Source organism: Rhinatrema bivittatum, chromosome 14, assembly GCF_901001135.1.
Source record: "Rhinatrema bivittatum chromosome 14, aRhiBiv1.1, whole genome shotgun sequence".
Lineage (NCBI taxonomy): Eukaryota > Metazoa > Chordata > Amphibia > Gymnophiona > Rhinatrematidae > Rhinatrema > Rhinatrema bivittatum.
Window position 1 is genome coordinate 17,947,351 of NC_042628.1, and position 21,806 is coordinate 17,969,156.

At 41.7% G+C, this 21,806-nt stretch overlaps 1 protein-coding gene across 1 annotated transcript in view; it reads left to right on the top strand.

Annotated features, from left to right (window-relative positions):
• The window catches only part of DNAH3 (dynein axonemal heavy chain 3), a 184,433-nt gene extending 167,335 nt beyond the window's left edge, over window positions 1–17,098 (top strand). Inside the window, exons 56-61 of the mRNA XM_029576090.1 lie at window positions 4,847–5,001; window positions 5,722–5,889; window positions 9,486–9,628; window positions 11,600–11,804; window positions 12,291–12,428; window positions 16,702–17,098. Coding sequence (XP_029431950.1) covers window positions 4,847–5,001; window positions 5,722–5,889; window positions 9,486–9,628; window positions 11,600–11,804; window positions 12,291–12,428; window positions 16,702–17,055 — 1,163 coding nt within the window. The 3' untranslated portion in view covers window positions 17,056–17,098. The remainder of the gene's footprint in view (window positions 1–4,846; window positions 5,002–5,721; window positions 5,890–9,485; window positions 9,629–11,599; window positions 11,805–12,290; window positions 12,429–16,701) is intronic.
• Window positions 17,099–21,806: the final 4,708 nt, after the last annotated feature.

Below are 21,806 nucleotides of genomic sequence, written 5' to 3' on the forward strand. Positions count from 1 at the left end.
TCTGACCCAGTATGGCAAATCTTATATTCTTATGTTCTTCCCTTAGAAGAGGATCTGATAAGAGACATTCAACTTCCTGAAAGGTATAAATGTACAAGTAACAAGCATTTTTCAATGAAAAGTGGAATAAGATGTCATGATATACGACTGAATTAAGAGTAACATCAGAAAATATTTCTTCACAGTGGAGGCAAAAACAGTTACAAAATTCAAGAAAGTATGGGATAAGCACAGTTGCAAAGAAATGCAGGGAAGGTCAAGTGGAATCTATGATATCGCAACAGGAAGGAAATTTGACAGATTAGTTAGACCTTATGGCGTAATCTATGTTTTTGACATCCCAGTGCGAGTATGCTCAGATGGCTTGCTTTACCCAATTCCATATGTTATTGATGTCAGAAGAATGACTGCATATTGGGAAAAGAATAATGAGGGTCATGCATATTGTAATGAAGCTGGTCAGGTCCGTCCTTGGAAGTGGGGGAAGAGAAATCGGGGTGACTGCCCTGGGTTCTGCTCTGCCACGTTGCTCCACTCCCAATGCCTGACATCATGAAAAGCACTGGCGGAACTGCAAACCATGCAAAATGATCTCACTATTCAATTTCTTGAGGAGGGCCCTCCTGCTCTTCAGCCCTCGGCCATAAGCCCTGAAGCTGGTAATATATTATGTGATTCAGATTACAGTCTAGTCTGTAAAAGTGCATGAAGGCACTTTGTGACATTTGCAGGATTACCAGGCCCTACAATCCATATTTTTTATACTTGCTAAACACAGTGTATAAATGTCTGCCAGAAATGTTTCTGGATGAATTCAGTGTTTTTGTTTTTCACAATTCGGTATTAGTCTTAGAATAATATTTTCGGTATCTCTCTTCTTACTCTCTGTTTGCTATCCATCATCACTCTTTATCACTTACCATCAGACATGTAGAAATGCCACATGTTCTGTATTAGATGCAAGGGGAATAGAGGCGCTGAGACATAGTGAAGAATGTAATGGCTCCTTTAGCCAATAAGTACTAGTGGCTGCATTTAGTAGTATGAGCACTAAAACGTGAACTTTGGTTATAATGTTGTTAAAAATGTTCTCAGAAGAAATAAAAGCAAACAAGAGGAAATGGCATTTTGAGCAGTATCCTGCAGCTTCTGAGTACGATAAACCACTAATGGTGTTAACAAATCAGTTGTACAGTACTACCATCTAGTGGATCAATCTAGATCTTGTTTGTACAATAAACCCAATCAGAGTATAGATAGGCAGTACTCACAGCTGTCACTTTTCCTGAGAATTTCTATGCACGGCAAATAGCCTAGTGATGAGGATCTACTTAACAGAATACACTCTTCAGTTAGTGGAATTACTTTAGTTTTTGTTATTAGGAAAAGTGTTGCATTGTGAACTGCAAGAAGCAGCTGATAAACACAACATCAAACTTTTCTATCAAGGACTCTGAGCTGTTTATGGCCCTACATCAAATGGCAGGGCACCCATTTGTTCAGCAGATGGTGCTAAAATCCTGAACCATTGGACAGAACAGTTCAGCTGTCTTCTAAATCTCCCAGCATGTCTGAAGAGGTTTTCAATGCCATCCCCCAGTGAACAATACTGGCAGAGGTGGACACACCACTATCTTTCCATGAGGTCAGTAAAACTGTCAGACAGACCTCACCAGGTAATTCCCCAGAAACAGATGGCATACAGTTTCAACATTTTCAAACATATGCTTCAGAAACTTACATAACTCTTCCCATTGTATTGGGAAGTATGGGTCTGTGCCCCAGGAATTCAAAGATCAAACATCGGAGTTACAAACATCAAACATCAAAAAAATCAAAAATCGGATCAAACATCGGAGTTACAGGCACAGCACTGACCTGGTTTAAAACCTTCTTGGAGAACAGAAGATACAAGGTCAAAATCCATAACAAAGAATCTCACTACCATCCATCTTCGCTAGGGGTTCCACAGGGCTCTTCCCTTTCACCCACCCTTTTCAATATTTACCTGCTCCCACTCTGCCACCTCCTTACAAAACTAAACCTGAAACACTTCCTATTCGCAGACGACGTTCAGATCGTAATCCCCATAAAAGAATCCATTACAAAAACATTAGAATTCTGGGAGAGCTGCCTAACAGATCAAACACCTCCTCAACAGCCTGAACTTAATTCTCAATGCTTCAAAAACAGAATTCCTCATTATAGCCCCAGAAAACAACAACATCTTCACAAACCCACCAGCCAACCTGCAAACCTCTCACGTAAGAGACCTAGGAGCTATCATCGACAACCGCCTCAACCTTAAACCATTCATCAACCAAATGACCAAGGACTGTTTTCACAAGTTACATATCCTTAAAAGAATCAGGCCTCTCTTCCACTCCCAAGACTTCAGAACAATTTTACAAGCAATAATATTTTCCAAGTTAGATTATTGTAATTCTATTCTACTAGGTCTCCCTGCTTCACATACAAAACCTCTACAGATGGTGCAGAATACAGCTGCCAGAATTCTGACTAACTCCAGGAGATTCGACCACATTACCCCAATCCTGAAAGCCCTTCATTGGCTACCCATTCACTACAGAATTTTGTACAAGTCCATCACCACCATTTACAAAGTCATCCACCAGCAAGCCCCGCTAAACTTACAAATTCCCTTCAAAAAACACACCTCCATCAGACCAATTAGGGAGTGTTACAAAGAATCACTACATGTTCCACAAGCAAAAACCTTTCAACACAAATCCTTCAAAGACAGAGCGCTATCAACAGCAGGACCACTTTTATGGAACTCCATCCCATCCGAACTGCGCCAGGAACCGTGCCTACTAACGTTCAGGAAAAGGCTAAAAACCTGGCTTTTTAAAAAAGCCAACCAAGACACAGACTGATCCTTACTACCGTCATTACAAATTCATTGCTATAATTTGGGTGTAAATACCATCACTCTATTATCAACTTCAATCTCGACTTCAGTCAGTCCACATTGGATTTAATTTTGCATCTTTTTAAATATTCATTGTAAATAATTCTGTTCTCAATCTATCTCTGTTCTTCTTACTCCTATGCTCCCAGTTGTATTTCCCTGTGTATTGTAACTACAATTCCTGCACCAGTTATTGTTGCTTGAGTTCTCTGTACAATGCACGCCCTGTTAAATGTAAACCGGTTTGATGTGACCCTTGGTCGTGAAAGCCGGTATAGAAAATAGTAAAATAAATAAATAAATAAAATAAAGATGTATTAATCATCCATCTGTATAAATAGAAGGGCCACCACGAATGTCTTCGCTGTTACCGCTTGGAAAGTGCTGGCAAGAGTAATTCTCAATCAAATGAGGAAAACCTTTAGACAGCATCTTTCCATAATCACAGTATGGATTTAGACCTGGTCAAAAGTCCATAAATACAATGTTCTCAGCCAGGCATATTAAGGAAAATTGCTTTAAGTAAAACTGAGATCCTGTATATAGACCTGACAGAAGCTTTCAATACAATCAACTGCAATAACCTGTGGAAAATCCTCCAGAAACTTGGCTGCAAGTTTTTCCTTTGGCAGACTATGTCATTGTCTTCTATGTGATGAGAGAGGGGTGAGACCACTCAGTAATATGAAAGTGTATGAGGCACTAGTACTGTCCATACTGTTGTACAGATGTGAATCCTGGACGCTATACTGCAGGTACCTCATGCAACTTGAGCAATTCCATCAGCACTCCCTGAGATCCATCTGCAAGAAAGGTGGCAAGACAGGATCTTTCCAGAACAGAGAGGTTCTGGAAAGGTGTTAAATTTCTAGCATGGCGGGAATAGTGGTGAAAGCTCAGCTTCGGTGAGCAGGCCATGTCGTAAGGATAAAGGATACCAGAATTACCAAACTGTGGACAACTGAAAAGTAGACATAAATCATGGAGAAGACAACATTTCAGATTCAAGGTCACCCTCAAGTACAACCTTGAAATCTGTAAGGTAGACCTGAATAGTTGTACTTAGCCTTAGACAGGGTCAGATGGAGGCAGCTCAGTTAATTGGCTACATATAACTTGAAAAACAAGTGAACACAAGCACAAAAGGAAAAGAACTTTACAACTTCATCAACTGTATTAACTATGATCTTATTTGAGGATCAACGATTGGTTTTATGTCACATCAATGAACATGTGAATACATTTATTCCAAGGAAGTTGCTGAAAACTGTCATTGATGGGAGATTCTATCAGTATTGTGTGGAGGGACATATGCACATCTACGTTGAAAGTATAAACATTTCAACTATAATGTTAATGGTACATTGATAACATTTTCCAAAAATGATAACTCAATAAAATGATAATTTATTAATTATTCCCTATCCTTAAAATGAAACTGTATCCATTGTGTACGCTGCAATACCTCAAAAGAAACGTGCATTCTCTGTCAATATAAAGGTTTGAATTTCAGTTGTTCGATTTCTGATTCTGTGAGTAGTTTCCCTAAAAATTCCATTGAGCACCTGAAGGCAATCATATTCAGAACACACACACACTCTCTCTCACACACACAGTGTGAATGGTGCATATTGATAATGATGTCACAAATGATATCGCACATACAACATGTACAATTAAATCTTATTCTACATGACGTTATTTGTGACACTCTTCCAAGCATGTTTACTCTCAGGGAATTGCAAGACAACTACTTAAAGAATTTAAGCTATAATGATTTCAGAAGAAAATGTTTACATTGAGAAGCATAAAGTATTGCTATTTGCCAGAGGGACTTTTGAAATATTTCATTTTAAGAATATGTCTAATTTGTTTAACAATTGGTCAGACTTACTTTGATATTGCTTTAAACAGGTGAATGTAACTATGGTGGCAGAGTGACAGATGACAAAGATCGACGACTCCTCCTGTCACTCCTGTCCATATTCTACACTAAGGATATAGAAGAAGAGAAGTACAAGATTTCAGCTGGGGACATCTATTATATTCCAGCACACGGCCCATACCAGGTAAAGAAATAAGAAAGCACACAATGACAGTAACTTTCATCCTGGCCCGTGGGCGCACATATGCATGTGTTTGTCGGCCTGTGCCCTGGGATATTACTATTTTATTACATACGCGTATATATGCATGCATGTTATAAAACAGCCTGGCCGCATGCACATGTGCAGTCAATTTTAAGTGGGTGCGAACAAATCCTGCTTCTACTGCATCAGTGGGAAGATTTTAATAGGGACCCACGCTGACGCTATTGCCAGTTTTCCCAGTTTGTTCCCAGTTTGCCCAATTAAGGACTAGGTCTTCCAAACTCCTCTAGTTTAATAGCCTTTCTTCCCCCTGTTAGCCCTGACCCTTAAAACCCTGCTGATCTGCTTAGATTTTTTTTTGTTTTATCACTTACATGTCATCCATAGCAGAAGTAAAGTTACATGGCAGGGACTCCGGTGCGCACCATTGCGTGTTAAGTATTTACGAGCAAACTTCAGCTTAAAATGTTGGAAGGACCATGCCCCGCCCTTTAAAAAAAACAAAACTTTTCATTTGTGCGCAGTGGCATATACGTGCGTATTGGGGCAGCTTTTAAAATCCACTTGGCGCTCATGAGCCCGACATATTTGTGCATCCTCTAATTTCAGTGCGAGTTGGGCTTTTAAAATTCACCTTAATATGTGCAAAATACATATTTAGAATAACCTGTTTAGTGAAACAGAATGATATTTTTCCAGTCATACATTGATTATTTGAGAGGCTTACCACTGATAACCCATCCTGAAGTCTTTGGCCTGCATGAGAATGCCGACATCACAAAGGATAACCAGGAGACCAATCAACTGTTTGATGGGGTCCTGCTGACTCTACCAAGACAAACAGCAGGAACTGGCAAGTCCCCACAGGTAACATACGCAATATACAATTCCGAGGTTAGATTTTCTAGCTTTTAAGCTTAATCATTAAAAGATAACTTTCATGTGCTCACTCGAGACATATTTCTGATGGTTTATGCTATTTACAGGTAATAATAAAACTATTACCAAACCCTCTCATCCTTAACGCAGAACACATTGTTAGAAAATGATTGATTACATAATTGGAATATATTATTGCAATGCATGAAAACAAACCTTGATGTCACCACCCATGCAGAAGTTGGTTTCATTTTCATAATATATTGATGTAAAGGCCCAGCAAAAAGGACAGGTATAAAAGGCACAGAGTTAGTCCTCTCTGTGCTCCTCCCCCCAGGAAAACACCTTTTGTTTTTGAGAATGTACCCCAAATTCTTCCATGGTTAAAAGGCCTTTGATTTGCTTCAGCACCTTCTGACCTATTGCCCAAAATCGGCAGCCTTGCGCGCGCCGATCCAGGATTTTAGCAGATATGCGCGGCTACGCGCGTATCTTCTAAAATCCAGCGTACTTTTGTTTGCGCCTGGTGCGCGAACAAAAGTACGCGAACGCGCTTTTTAAAAAAAATCTACCCCTTAGAGTATTCCTGAGTCTACCCCGTTTCACCCTCATCTCATGACATTCCAGGGACTCCTTTCCTTTACATGGAAACCATGAAGATATTTAAATATCTTTATATTTCCCCTATCTGACCTTTCCTCAAGGATATACATGTTTAGATCTTTAAGTCTGTCCCTGACCATTTTAGTAGTCCTCCTCTGGACCTACCTCAATTGGTTTGAAGGTGCAGTCTCCAGCACTGTAGTGTTCCAAAGGAGGTTTCAGCAGGGACTTATACAGGGGCAATATCACCTCCTTTTTGCTGACCATTCCTCTCCCTGTGCAGCCAAGCATTCTTCTGGCTCTTGTTGGGGATTGCCTACAGCCACAGACTCCCTCCCATCTTCCCTTTACAGTTAAAGCTTAGCTTCCTATTAAGACTGAAGAGACTTGTATGGCATGCAGCTGCACAGAAATGTCCTCTCATGCTAAGACAAACTTTCTAGATTTTTCTGAGCTCTGAGAGAACTTTTCTTCTTGCTGCTGTGTGATTTTTACTTTTCTTGTGTGATTGTGTACTAAGAACACCTGTACAGGGAAACAACTTAGCTTTCTTCATGGGGCAGGATCCCTGGTCGTTCCTGCTTGCAAATGGCGTCAACAGACTGAGGTTGATGCCATTATTAATTTCTTCTGCATAAAGAGGTAGATTTTAAAAGGTTGTGCGCGGGTGTACCTGTGCACGTGCTACCCGGTGCGCGCGCATGTACGCCCGATTTTATAACATGTGCGAGCATGTTATAAAATCCTGGGTCAGGGCATGCAAGGGGGTGCACAATTGTGCACCTTGCATGCGCAGAGCCGCGCTGCTTTCCCCCGTTCCCTCCCCCTAACCTGACCTTCCCCCCCCCAGCCCTACTCTAACCCACACCAAAATTTGTATCTTCCCTGTACGTACCCGGATCAGTCCAGACAGTGGGTTAAGGCTCCCTTCCAGCAGGTGGAGACAGACCAAAACTGAAAGGACGTCCCACATTAGGACAGACCCTATCCTATAACCCTTCAGTATAACGATTGTCAAAGCAGAAAAAAATAACAAAAACCCCACTAGGGTCAAGCAAGTAACCATAAAGCTCAAAGGAGCAACCATGGAACAAGAAGACAAACATGGCATACCTATACGCTCTTGCATATACTTGGTATGAAAAAACAAGGACCAAGGCTTCCGATGTAATTGCTCAGTATTCTTGCACGAAAAGAAGCGGATCAGAACCTGTAAACCTGCAAGAACAAGCTTCGAGAGGACATAGAAAAACGACAGGTAGGGAAGGGCGTCTGGACTGATCCGTGGTACTACAGGAATGAAAATTAACAGGTAAGAACTAATTTTCCTTTCCCTGTACGTACCCGGATCAGTCCAGACCGTGGGATGTACCAAAGCTTCCCTAAACCAGGTGGGACCGAGACAGTCCCGCTCGAAGCACTTGCCGAGCAAAGGAACCGAACACCGGACAATCGTTATACTGAAGGGTTATAGGATAGGGTCTGTCCTAATGTGGGACGTCCTTTCAGTTTTGGTCTGTCTCCACCTGCTGGAAGGGAGCCTTAACCCACTGTCTGGACTGATCCATGGTACTACAGGAACGAAAATTAACAGGTAAGAACTAATTTTCCTTTACCTTTTGCGCCTGCTGACAGCCTGCAGCCGGCACACGATCCTCCAACACAGCGGCAATGGCTGCTCTGTTGGAGGCCTCTGGCCCAGCCCCTGGACCGCCCCGCCCTTTTAGTAAAGCCCAGGGACTTACACGCGTCCCTGGGCTTTCTAAAATAGGCCCGGCGCGCATAAGGCCGGTTACGCGCATACATTTTTTAAAATCCGGCCCAAAATGAGGCTAGCTTGGATCTGGGCTTGGCCAGTGCCATTTTGTATGGAAGAAATTAACAATGGCATTGGCCTCGGTCTGCAGGTGCCATTTATAAGAAGGAGCGACCAGGGATGGCTTTGCCACTCAAAGAATAAGAAAATTATGGTAAAAGGGTTCGGAGGATAGAATCAAATGGGATGCTCAGGAGGGACATTTTTCCTCTAAGGGGACCCAGGTTTATTTTTTTTCTCATTTTGTTTCTCATTTCTTTTTTCTTTGTTTTTACATTTCATTTGTCGTTTATTTTTTGTTTCATTTTAAATAAACTAAAAGAAACATAAATGAAATACAAAAAATAAAAATGAAAAAAAGGTTTGTGCACACTCATAAGCTAGCAAAGAAAACTAAAAATAAAATATAAAAAGAACTTTGCCTTTATACAAAGTAGTGAGCATGCAACCTGTCATACACTGTGGGGCAGATTTTCAAAGGGGTACGCGGGTAAGATACGTGCGTACCCCCTGAAAACCTGCTCCAACCTCCCCCTGCGCACGCCGAGCCTATGTTGAATAGACTTGGCGGCGCGTGCAAGTCCCGGGGCTTTGCTGGGGGGTGTGTCGGGGGGGGGGGGGGGGCGGCGCAACATCCAGGGGCGTGGCCACGGCCTCCGGACCAGCCCCCGATGGAACATGGTGCGCCGGCAGCTGGCCCGGCGCGCGCAAGTTACACCTGCCTTGGGCAGGCGTAACTTTTCCAACAAAGGTAGGGGGGGTTTAGATAGGGCTGGGGGGTGGGTTAGGTAGGGGAAGAGAGGGGAAGGTGCGGGGGAGTGGAAGGAAAGTTCCCTCCGAGGCCGCTCCGATTTCGGAGCGGCCTCGGAGGGAACAGAGGCAGGCTGTGCGGGTCGGTGCGCACAGGCTGCCGATTTTGCACAGCCTTGAGCGCGCCGACCCAGGATTTTAAAAGATACGCGCGACTACGCGCGTATCTATTAAAATCTGGTGTACTTTTGTTTGCGCCGGTCGCGCGAACAAAAGTACATGCGGGCGTAGTTTTTAAAAATCTACCTCTGAGCAAACAAATCATCGGTATCACAAAGAACTGGAAGAGCATGTTTTTACTGGGCCATAGGTATTGCTCTTTATATATTGTCTGTCTTTATCGTATTTTTTTCAGGAAGTTGTTCAAGATTTGGCTGGCGATATCCTTTCCAAATTACCAAATGATTTCAACCTTGAAATGGTGATAGAGAAATATCCAGTGATCTATGAGGAATCTATGAACACCGTCCTTAGACAGGAACTTATCAGATTCAACAGGTATGCTCTACGGTGCAGGATCAGACTCTATTTAAAACTTGTAGTCAAACTAGAAAAACAGTGAGGGCTTCAAAAAACAGAGTTACCATACAAGTTTGATTATTGTTTAACAAGACCATTAAGAGCACAGTACTCCACTTCCATAAAATTGTCATGTTCACTGCACCAAGCAGTTTTAACTTGATGGTATTATGAACTGCACGGTGTGTAATGTAACACATTGACCTTTGTTCTGCAAATATCTGCCAATATTCAGTCAAGGACTTGTTTATTATTATTTTTTATTTAGAATTTTTATTCAAATTAGGAGGAATTTTTTTATTCATATGGCAAAATTAACATTTGGATCAGCTTTGGTAACATTTTTTTGTAGCCTTCAGCTTTCACAGTATTTTACACATGTCTTGTACTCAAATGCATTTCTTTGATATTTCCTCTACTGAAATGAAAGCAAAATGTGGTTTGAGTACACTTTTTTTTTTTTTATAAAGAAAGGTCAATCATTTTTTACTGTTCATTCTATTTATAGCAAAACTGAAGTAGGATGAAAATGTTGCATCCATAAATTAGCATAACTTGAGTTGAACTGTAAGATGTTCTAAAGGCAGATTATTATTATAAAGCAAATGTTAAAATGTTTACCAAAAATTATTGAATGAGCAGATGGAATATTATCTACAAATCAGTGTTGAAATTCTGGGGTTATTATTTAATCAATATATGAGTGCAGATCTTTATATATTGGGTATGAGGTTAAAAAGATGGCCAACCCCAGTCCTTGAATGCTAGAGATGAGTCTGGTTTAGGCTGGATTGACAGCTCGGTGCTGCTGTACTGAAGCCCCAGGTTTGTGTCCCACAGTTTTCACTCTCTGGGTTGCCTGGGGCTGGAATCAGCATACACAGCTCCTGGTAGGGATCAGCATCCCAATCATTGCTCGCTGGTGACATTTACTGGCACATGTACTAGGTTCTGGAAGGAATTACAGTTTGCAGCTACCAGTTATTAAAATATGGCCAGTACCCTGGTAGTTGCAAATGAAGGCTCTTGGGGCTGTTGGCTAGTAGAAGCCAGTTCTGATTTAAGTTGGAAGTCCAAAGAAGCAGAAGAAAACCGTCAAACCAAAAATACAATTAAAAAAATAAACACTGGGTCTGGTTTTCAAGATAACTAACAAATGTAAATTAATTTAAAAAATAAACTTCAGAAAAAGCATCGTGGATATCAAGACGACCTCTTTGCATCACTCAATGACCAGCTTTTAATTAAAATGTGTTTTATTTACATAGCTTTTGGTTTTGAGCTCCAGTGAGCGACTTCTCATTCTAAGAGTAGCACTGTGGGCATTCTCAGGGCCTTATTCCCCATAGACACAACACGGAGAAAAAAAGCCTCATTAAATCAGACCTTCACAGTGTGAAAAAAATCCCCACATGAAAGAAATGAATAGGGAAGCAATTTTTAAAAGCAGGACCTTGCTCACTACCTCATCCTGTGCTACTCTTTGTAGTCTTTCTTTTCTTTCAGTTTTAAACCTTTTCGCTTACTCACCCTTAGTTCTGAGCTCTCGCCCCCATCTAAGCCCCATTGTAACACCCACTGCTTTGGAGAGGGATGCCATTAGCCATTCTATGCAGGTACCTTCTCCCTCACTTTCTGTAATATCCTACTATTTACTTTGCCTGATAGTTGTCTCACTGCCACATCTTAGTCCTTCAGCTATACCTCATCCTGTTATCTGTCTTCCCACTTTCCACTCATTTTAACTGTAATCAGATTCGGATCATAGCTGACATCATGGGTCAGTGGTCTCGACACAGAAGCATGGCTATGTTTTAGTGGACTCATGCACTGACTTTTCTATACATATACCCATTAGAGGATTATATACCTTGGCAGCGTGATAAAAATGAAATATTAGAATAATTTCCTGCAGATGATATAATTGCAGTATTTCTTTTATTTTTGTAGGCTTACAAAAGTTGTTCGGAGTAGCTTAATCAACTTAGGAAAGGCCATCAGAGGCCAAGTTTTGATGTCATCAGAATTAGAGAATGTTTTCAACAGTATGATTGTGGGAAAAGTACCTTCCATGTGGGCGTCTAAATCGTACCCATCGCTGAAGCCCATGGGAAGTTATGTGACAGATCTTCTTTCACGACTGCAGTTCTTACAGGTACCAAAGATCTCAGAGCTGCCATACTACTCTGTTCGAAACTGGTGCATGATAATGTTACCCATCTAAAAGTGCAGCTTATAAAAACATTGTCTACAGATCTGCAAGAGGTTAAAAAAGTAGCCTGTTTTTATCAGTCTAAAATGGGAAGGAATGCAGTTTACACGTTCTTTTCTAGACAGAAAAATCTGTTTATATTGTGCTCAATAAATAAAGCAGTGCTCTTGGCTAACAATCAAAACACAGAGCAGAAAACAGTTCTTTTCAGAACTTTATCATACCATTATAGAACATCTCCAAATTAGAAGTGGCCTTGGAAATGCCCTGAATTATTTCATGCTCTTTACAGCTGTTAAAGAATACAATTTGAAAAAAAATGTATATTTTAGGAAAATAAGTTAAATTTCTTCAGGATGTAGAATGAAATCATCAGTAGTTTCCTTGACTTTTTCTGGTCTGTGCTAAATGTAATTCCTTTAAACACAGAACTGGATAGACCATGGACCTCCCAAAGTATTTTGGATATCTGGATTCTACTTTACTCAGTCCTTCTTGACTGGGGTTTCTCAGAATTTTGCTAGAAAATACACTATTCCAATTGATCATATTGGATTTGAATTTGAGGTAAGAAATGAGTTTGCTTCTTTAAATATATGCCAGTACTGTAATTCAGTTCACATAATGTTAAATCTTCAAAATGGTGGCAAATGATTGCACATAATTGAACTTTGCAGAATGGTTTTTAATTTTCAATACCATATTTGGCCCATTTCCTCGACTGGAGATTTCAACCAAACAGGCTGATCCAGGCTTGGTTTTGCACTGTTGCACGCATGGAGATGTAGTTCTCATTACACCACTGATGACCTTTAGATCAGAACTACAACTCCATGCATGCATTGGGGCAAAACTTGGCCTGGATCAGTTTGTTTGGTTGACTTGGGGTAGGTTGGTGATCCTTATTATAGAAAAGAATAACAGACTCTTGAAATTGATCAGGTAGTACTTACCCAAACCATTTGGCTATAAGCCTGTTATGAAGGGGTCAGCAGAATATTTATTGCTAGCAGCTGACAATGTTTTGTATGGGTCCTCTCTTTTTTTCTGTTTAATGTTTTGGACCAGCACAGAACAAGCAAGCAGAATATCATTCTGACAAATTGGGATTGAACTAGAATGACTGTACATCCTTTCTAGTCCAAAATTACCTCTCTTCATATAAAATAGATAGATATCTTTAAGAAAGAAAATAATATTAACAGGATTTATTGGTAATAAAAATAAAGGTCCTCTTATAGCACACATTGAGTATTGTTCCTCCTATTTTTGTATCTTATAGTCAGGGCCGGACTAACATCTCACATACTCCTAAATGCAGGATCTTCAACATTTGCCTCCCACACCCATAACTGGCCTTGATGCTTTCTCTAAAAATGCAAAGTTCTGGGGGGAGGGGGAAGAGCAGGTTCCCCTCCAAAGATGACTGTAAGCACTCTCAACCCCCTTTGTCTCCACTCATGGCTCTGTCTTCCCTCTGTTTCCATCAGTTTCTTTCTTTCTGAACCCTGACCCAACTCCTCATACGCTCAACCGTACCGCTACTATTTATCATTTATAAAGCACTACTAGGCATATGTGGCACTGTATAGATACACACAAGGAATAGTCCCTGCTCCAAGGAACTTGCAGTCTAGTGGATCAATGGGAAATCGATCCACTAGACTAGCTGGGAGGTGACAAGAGAGTGGATGAGCATTTCGGTAGCATGCTCAGAAAGGAAGGGATACATTTTAGCAATATTATAGAACAAGAAATGACATGCTTTAACAGCATTTTGCATGTGTGTAGGGAAGCATAAAAAATGAGCCCAAGTTATAGACCAAAGGAACCAGGAGGATGGTAATGTCGTCCAGAGAGATAGAAAAAGGGGGAAGCCATTGCGGGAAGGGAAAGACAAGAAGTTTTGTCTTGGCCATGTTACGTTTAAGGTGCAGCAGTACATCCATGTGGCGATGTCAGACAAACAGGCTAAGATTTGGGACTAGATTTTCTGTGGAATGTAGAGGGAGAAAGCCAGACTGAAACAGATCCCGAATGGCTTGAGATGAAAGGAAGTCAAGACAGTGGCAATGCACAGCACATTCAGGCAGGTTGTATGTGAGAGGGAGGAGGGAGGGGCCAGTGAAGGTGTGATTATAGCATATTTTAAGGAGGGGACAGTCACTGTGGCAAGTGATCAGTTGAGGATGTAATAAGTGCAGGGGAGATAGAACTGAGGAGCTGGGAGGGAATGGAGACAGAGAAGCATGTAGTGAGTTTGAAGGAGGAGAAAAATGGAGCCATTCCCTTCTCTTTGATTTCAGGAAAGGAAGAAAGTGAGCAGGGTGTAAAGGAAGGGGAGGTGGCCATGAAGAATTCACAATTAGTCTTCTTAGTTTTTTCATGGAAGAAGTCAGCCATAGACTGAGCAGAGAGTAAAGGAGGAAGGCGAGTGTAGTAAAGAGGTGACAGGGGTGTTTGTAAGATGGACTTAATAATCTTGTTTGGCAAGTGTAAAACTGAAAAAAGGTGACCAGGAATTTGAAACATAGAAAGTCAGCATGGGAATAGGACTTCAGTCAGAGTCTGCAGAGTGCATGCAGTCATGGAGGCAGCAAACTCTGGAGGGGACTTAACCCATTATGTATCAGTGTCCCAGTTAGAGGACAGTCGCTTAAAAAATTGGGGACATAATGTTAAGGTTGGAGTTTTGAACACTGTTACAGGTTCACTGTGTGCTCGCAGCAAGACACAAGCTCAGAATCCTCCAGGCCACTTTCCTGGCAAGATCCACCCCTCCCAGACACAAGGCTGATATCCCCCGAGCAACTTTCCCAGTGCGATCTGCCACTTCTAGACATAAAGGGATATCCCCCAGGCATACACATACTCTCACCCTCTTAGCACACAGTAGATTCCTGAATAGCAGTGTTTTATGATATGCCCAGCAGAAAGCAATGCAGCAAAGTATTACATACATACAGAGCAAAGACAATAGTTACAATAATAAAGCAATACCATACTTTCCTCTCTCTCAGGCCGGTTAACAGTGCGCTCCACCGGAGCGCACTGTTAACCGGCATTTGAATGCGCGTTTTTGACGCGCTAGCTTTACCCCTTATTCAGTAAGGGGTAATAGCACGTGGAAAACACGCGTCCAACCCCCCAAAACTAATAGCGCCCGCAACATGCAAATGCATGTTGGTGGCCCTATTAGTCATTCCCACGCGATACAGTAAGTAAAACGTGCAGCCAAGCCGCACATTTTACTTTAAGAAATTAGCGCCTACCCAAAGGTAGGCGTTAATTTCTGCCAGCGCCAGGGAAGTAAAAACTGCTTTTCTGTGCACCCTCCCGACTTAATATCATGGCGATATTAAGTCGGAGGCCCCAAAACTTAAAAAAAAATTAAAAAAAAAAAATTAAAATGGGCCCGCGGCTTGAAAACTGGACGCTCAATTTTGCCGGCATCCAGTTTCCAAACCCGTGGCTGTCAGCAGGTTTGAGAACCGACGCTGGCAAAATTGAGCGTCGGCTGTCAAACTCGCTGACAGCGCTGCTTCCATTAAAAAAGAGGCACTAGGGACGCGCTAGTGTCCCTAGCGCCTCTTTTTCCGCAGGCCCTAATTTAAATAAATTAAGTTACTGAATCGCGCGCACAGGAGAGCAGGCACTTGCCCGCTCTCCTGCATGGTTTACTGTATCGGCCCCACTGTTGTCACAAAAGCCCAGAAGAGCAGTATGGCTGTGTTGCGTCTAGGTGTTCAGGATTACAAAAATCTCTCTCTCACAGTTAAACCCTTTTCCATCTGTGCACCTGAAAATATGTTTTGGGAGACTGGGTACAGTTTTCCTAAAACTGTCTTTTTCTTGTTGCTTTCCTTTCCTACACTAGCTCACAGTCACATGACATGTGTCAGGGTGAGAACTCTTGAGTCCATGAAGGCCTAGATTCTGAATACATCCTTACCCCAGAGTAGTCAGATTTAAAAGCAGTTCCATTACAAAAACCTCCCCTATCGCACTAGTATCTTTTAACCTTCCGTCTCTAGTATCTCTCTCAACCCTTCCTCCCAATCTGTCAATCTTCTCTACTATCCCCATCAATCTCTTTTTCAACCCTCTTTTGTGCCTCCAGTCTCTCTTATCATACATTGAATTGTGTCTCCAATTGAGCAGTAGTTCCCCTCCTCCCTCCAAGTTGGCAAATTCCTTGAGACTGCTTGGGTTTGACTCCGCCTACTCTTTTCTTCTCTGCAGTAGGTTTCAGGATCTCTCCTCTATTACACACTAACTTCAGCAGCTTCTATCACCTCCTTGGCAGGGCTGGCAGAGTTCTTTGCAGTGGTGCTATGGCAGTTGGCTCCACATTCAGCAGCTCAAGACTCTGACAGGCTACAGGTGGGCAGGCAGAGGCCCGATGCCCTCCTCCTTCTGGCAATCACAGCACATCTCTGTAGCTGCTATGGTTTCACCTCTACCACATGCAAGAGCTGTGTGCAACCACACGCAGTTCCTGAAGGTCCCATAGGTGGGTGGCAAGCTGCTAGGCCCCCATTTTTCTTGGGCAAAACATATGCACCTGATCACTGGCAATGAGAAAAGATAGCAGCTAGGGAATGCAGGTGGTATCCTCTAATCCTGCAGGCTGCCTGGGCTCACTGTCTGTACAAAGATAGAAATGGGCTGGCAAAAAGAGGAAGTCTGGAGTGACAGCTGTGAGGCACTGCTAGGCACATTTCTCATAACAAATCTGGCCCTAGGAAGAGTCCCTAAAGAAGCAGGTTTATTGAAATTTCAGACAAAATATTACCTAAAAGGAAGTCTGCACTAAACTTTGATCCTTGAATCATCTTAGGTGACAGAACAAGAAACCAGTATGGACAGCTCACCCGAAGATGGCGCCTATGTAAAAGGACTTTTCTTGGAAGGAGCCCGATGGGATAGGCAAACTATGCTGATTGGGGAATCTCTTCCAAAACTTCTTTATGATACTTTGCCTATAATCTGGCTAAAACCTGGAGAAAGTTCAAAGTTTTTGCATGAAAATATATACTTCTGCCCTGTTTATAAGACAAGTGCAAGAAGAGGTACTCTTTCTACTACAGGTCATTCAACTAATTATGTGCTCTCAATAGAACTTCCTACAGACAAACCTCAAAAACACTGGATAAATCGTGGGGTTGCAACTCTTTGCCAGCTAGATGACTAAATGGACATTTTCAATAATAAAATCTGATATTTTATATGTTAAAGTGTGTGTTTCCTACCAAGCCTGATTTATTTTATTGATATGTTTTGCTGTTGTATTCAGCTGATCCTGCATGAATTATCTTCTTCCATTTGCTTTAGTCATTTTTCAGTTTGATAAAAAAAATTAATACATTTAGCATTATACAGCAATTCAGGATGGAACACACATTTATGGGATCATAAACTAAGGGAACACAACTAGGTATAAAGAAGCAAAGTATTACATAGAAGTAGACTAATGCCATTTTAAGTCTAATATTTATGCCATTATTAGAAGGATACAGTCCTTCAAATAAAAAAGATGAGACATACAGCAAAGTGTAATATAAAATGGAGTTTTCATCATCTGTGGCTGCAGTGTTCTATACTAATTATAGCCTTCTTGTAGCTACAATCGGTAAACCCATTAACAATCCATTGCAATAAACTAAAACGATTAAGAATAAGAGTTGGAAGAATGGTTTGTAGTTCTTGTTTTCCCCAAAACAAGGGTAAACCATCTTAGAAATTATAAATAATAATACGAGGAGCAAACTAAAGCTACCTAATATTTTTACATCATCTTGCAGCAGAATGTCAATATCTGCCATTTGGGGGGAGGGGAACTTCTGAAGTAAATTATTTTTATTAGTTCTCCACAGTGCTTCTGACTTTTGAAGACTGACTTTTACTTTCTGCACTTGAAGCCAAAATGCAACTTGATTCAAACAGTTGTTGAGTTTCATTAACCCTTCCTGTAAATTAGGATCACGATAAGCAGAAAACCGATATTGTCATCTGCAAATAAAAAGCAACAAAAACCCATCCCCCCTGAATAATAGTTGCTAAAGGGGGCCATGCAAAGGTTAAAAAGAACAGATACCAAAATGGATCCCTGCAGTGCTTTACAGGATATTTTAGGCTCTGATATTTCTGAATTCCAATTAAAGTGGAATGTATCATTAGTCAAAAATGACAAATCAATTCAATGATGTCCTTGTTAGTTCAATTTCAAACACTCTTTGAATGAAAAACTTTTTACCTGCGAGCATGTGCAGTTAGTGTAGCTGGGTTCAAAAAAGGTTTGGATAAGTTCTTGGAGGAGAAGTCCATTAACGGCTATTAATCAAGTTGACTTAGGGAAGAGCCACTGCTATTAATTGCATCAGTAGCATGGGTTCATCTTGGTGTTTGGATAATTGCCAGGTTCTTGTGGCCTGGTTTGGCCTCTGTTGGAAACAGGATGCTGGGCTTGATGGACCCTTGGTCTGACCCAGCATGGCAATTTCTTATGTTCATGAATGGGTCTCAGCTCCAGGGGCAGAGGGCAAAACCCTTCATTGCAGAGCCTTTCTCGGCCTGCAACCACTTTTTTTTTTTTTTTTTACATCTACTCCAAGGCTACCAGTCTGAAGGCTCTCTAATGAAGGCGGGACCGAATGGTCTCACCTCAGGAGGCAAGCGGTGCTATGTAATTGTCTCATCTTCTGGTAATCTTTTCGGGGGGGGGGGGGGGAGGTTTCCCACCTACAGGCAATCCCCAGAAGGGAAATGCACATCCACTATCTGCTGGAGACAGAGAATACCGGAAAGCTAATGTCAGGGTGGGACTATATATCCATGACATCAGCTTCTTTCTCCATCTGTTGGCAGAGGTTCTTAACCCACTGGTGGGGATTGTCCTGCCTGAATGCAGAGGAAAATATTTTATATGCCACATCCAAGGGCTCCCTCTCTGCCACATTTATCCTGTAAGACTCTGTGTTTTCTTATTGGTCCAGAAGTTCTCTTGCTCCTTTGGGTTATGGTGCCAGGATTCCTATTCATCCGATCTAGGGGTTTTCTCCATTTTTTTTCTAATCCATTCAGCTGTGCCATCTAGACCTCCACAGCAACAGACCTCAGCCAGGAGTCACAGATCACAGCTCCCTCTTTAAACTAGTATGCACATACCTTGGCGCTGGCCTGTCATTGAGTGACGGCTAGAATTCCCTTCCCTTTTGAGGGCTGTGAATGCCACCATCCTATATGTTATTTAAAGTTCCCTTTAAGGGTTAAACACAGATAAGGCAGATCCAATGTGTATTGGGTCCGGAAATATGCTGGTATTTAGGTTAGATATGGCTTATTGACAGTCTCTTTCACCTGTTTTTGGGGTATGTTTTACACTTCAGTGAGATATACCCCATCACTAGCTGTACAGATGAATCCGCCATGGGTTTCTATGTATTTGAAGTATGTTGTGGGGATGGTAGCATGTGTGTATTTATGTTTGCAAGTCTTGCATTTCTTCTTACACAGGATACAATACCTCTTCTTCATCTTGCCTGGTGAGACAGACATTTGTGATTAGACTAAAGAGGTTAGTCGTAGGCTTTGACATGTGATTGAAAGAATGTTTCATTAGCAAGTACAGGATGAAGACACTTGATAACACCTTTGAGAAATTAGTGACAAGAGCTACCCTAATCTGGTTTTAACCTTCACAATGAAGCAGGTTCAATATGGAGTACATGCATGTCATTTTCCATTACTTTGTCAGCCAGTTTCTGTTGGATGAAAGCTTTGCATAGAGGGGCAATATTACAATCTAATATCTCAATACAAACAGATTCAATGTTATCACATAGTCTAACTTTAAATTACCAATTTCTTTGTGCAGAGTGGAATTCTGATGGTCAATTTTTTTGCTGATCACAATTTTTAAGTGGCCATTTCCTTTTATATTAAATGTATTATCTAAAAGTTAATGATAGTAGCAAGGTGAACTTTATGGAAGAGTGGATGTTGCTGAAGATACTGTGGAACTGCTTAAGCCAATCTGTCACCAAAATTTGAAATAGACAACAGCCACCTAAGCATGCTGGCTGAGGGAGAGGGCAGAGCACCGCGCAAGGTACTTGAAATGCCAGTTGCTGCTCCCTGTTGCTGTTTTTCTCCCATCCTAGTAATTACTAGAGATGTGCTGCGGGTAAAAATTTCATGTTGGGCTTCGTTTCAGGGCCCCACACGGGAATTTTGTTTTTCCCGCGGTTCGGGGTTTTTGGGTTTTTTTCGGGGGCAGACAGTATCGGGAGTTAGCACGCGCTAACTCAAAAATGAATTTTTTTCTGAAATTTCAGAAAAAATTCAATTGTTTTTCAGTTCTCCCGAACCATTCCGAATTAGGCAATTTCGTTGACATTTCCTCATTCAGGAAAAACGATTGCACATCCCTAGTAATTACTGCCACTGCCAGCCCAGGCTGGAAATGTTGTGGTTATGCTGATCCTCCCCCACAGCAATCACAGTTGGCACTGCCCAGGGTGGAAATACTGCATCCTGCTCTCTCTCTCAGGACCATGATCACCACTGCCATCAGCCTGGCTCAGAAATGTGGGTCCTGTTCTTTGCCCCCCCTGACTGCACTCACCACCACTGCAAACAGGGAGGAGATGGCTTAAGGTACACTCCCATTTTCCTCCTCCTACTCAGATTGTCATGTGGAAGGGGTGAGTTTTAAAAGGGTGCTGGTGGGGGGGAGGGGTATTGAAAGGGAGACCAGAGGAGTGAGCCTGGGCCATGACAGCAAAAGGATGAGCCTGGTGAAGTGGTATTGTTATTAAGGGGAGGGGGAGTTTTTATGGTAGGGCTTGGGGTTGAGATTAAGGATAATGGATTTAGCACATAAGAACAGGGTAAGGTAGGTCAGGATATTTGGTTTATCTCCCCTTGCACTTGGAATCTAAGGGGTAGGCCTCAGGGAGAATATTAAAAGAACTTTCAGCATGTGACTTTCCCCGACAAGCACACGTGAGCCTAGTAAGCCACACAGCATGATAGAAGGACCAGTAGCCACTGGCATACAGACAAGCCCCCTTCACATACATAAGTGAGGTGGGGGCCACAAACCCAAGTCTAGAACAAGAGACAGAGGTGGGACCAAAGATAATGGACCCGCCACACTAGTACAGAGAGCCCAGCAATCATCATGAAGTCAACAATGTACCTCCATCCAGACTCACAGATTACAAAGAAGCCAACAAGGTGTTGCACATGAACCAATACACTAAAATGCAGTCTGGCCTATGGAACAAACCTCTATAAAAGAAAGGGGAAGCAAGCCAGTTCTCCAGTCAGATCCCCATCTACCACCAACAGATACAGCAGAGAGGACCCCAGACCCCAAGAGACAACCTGAAAGATCTCACCACTGTCCAAGGTGTAAGGACTTCAAAGCAAGAGCATGTGTAGTACGCGTACATTTCCTTGTCCTGGACACTTGCTAAAGGAACCACCTATCTGGTAGTGCCTTCCTCAGATGTCCCATAATAGAGCCAGGGGTATAGCTATTATAGCTTCAGAGTGTCTTTTTGCAGATTTTTATGTTACTTCACGAAATGCATGGTGGTGGTGGAGGGATTTTGAGTTGCTGTTATGGAAGAGATACCAAAATCTGAATATATATTTTTTCTATGGTGAGTTGAAATATGGTAGGAATTTCCTTACTCTGCTCTGTATAAATTAAAGAGGTCAAAATATTATTGTTGTTAGCAATGAAATGCACAAACGTTTTTCTACCCTCCAACAAGAAACTCATATTTCTCTCATATAAAGTAATCAACGATTAAAACTTGTGAAAAAAAAAACTTATTTCAATAACAGCTTGTAAAAAATTAAGAATATTTTATTTCTTCTGTGCTATTTTTAATAGTAAAATAATTATGAATTTTTTTTAAGGTTAGCTGCAGT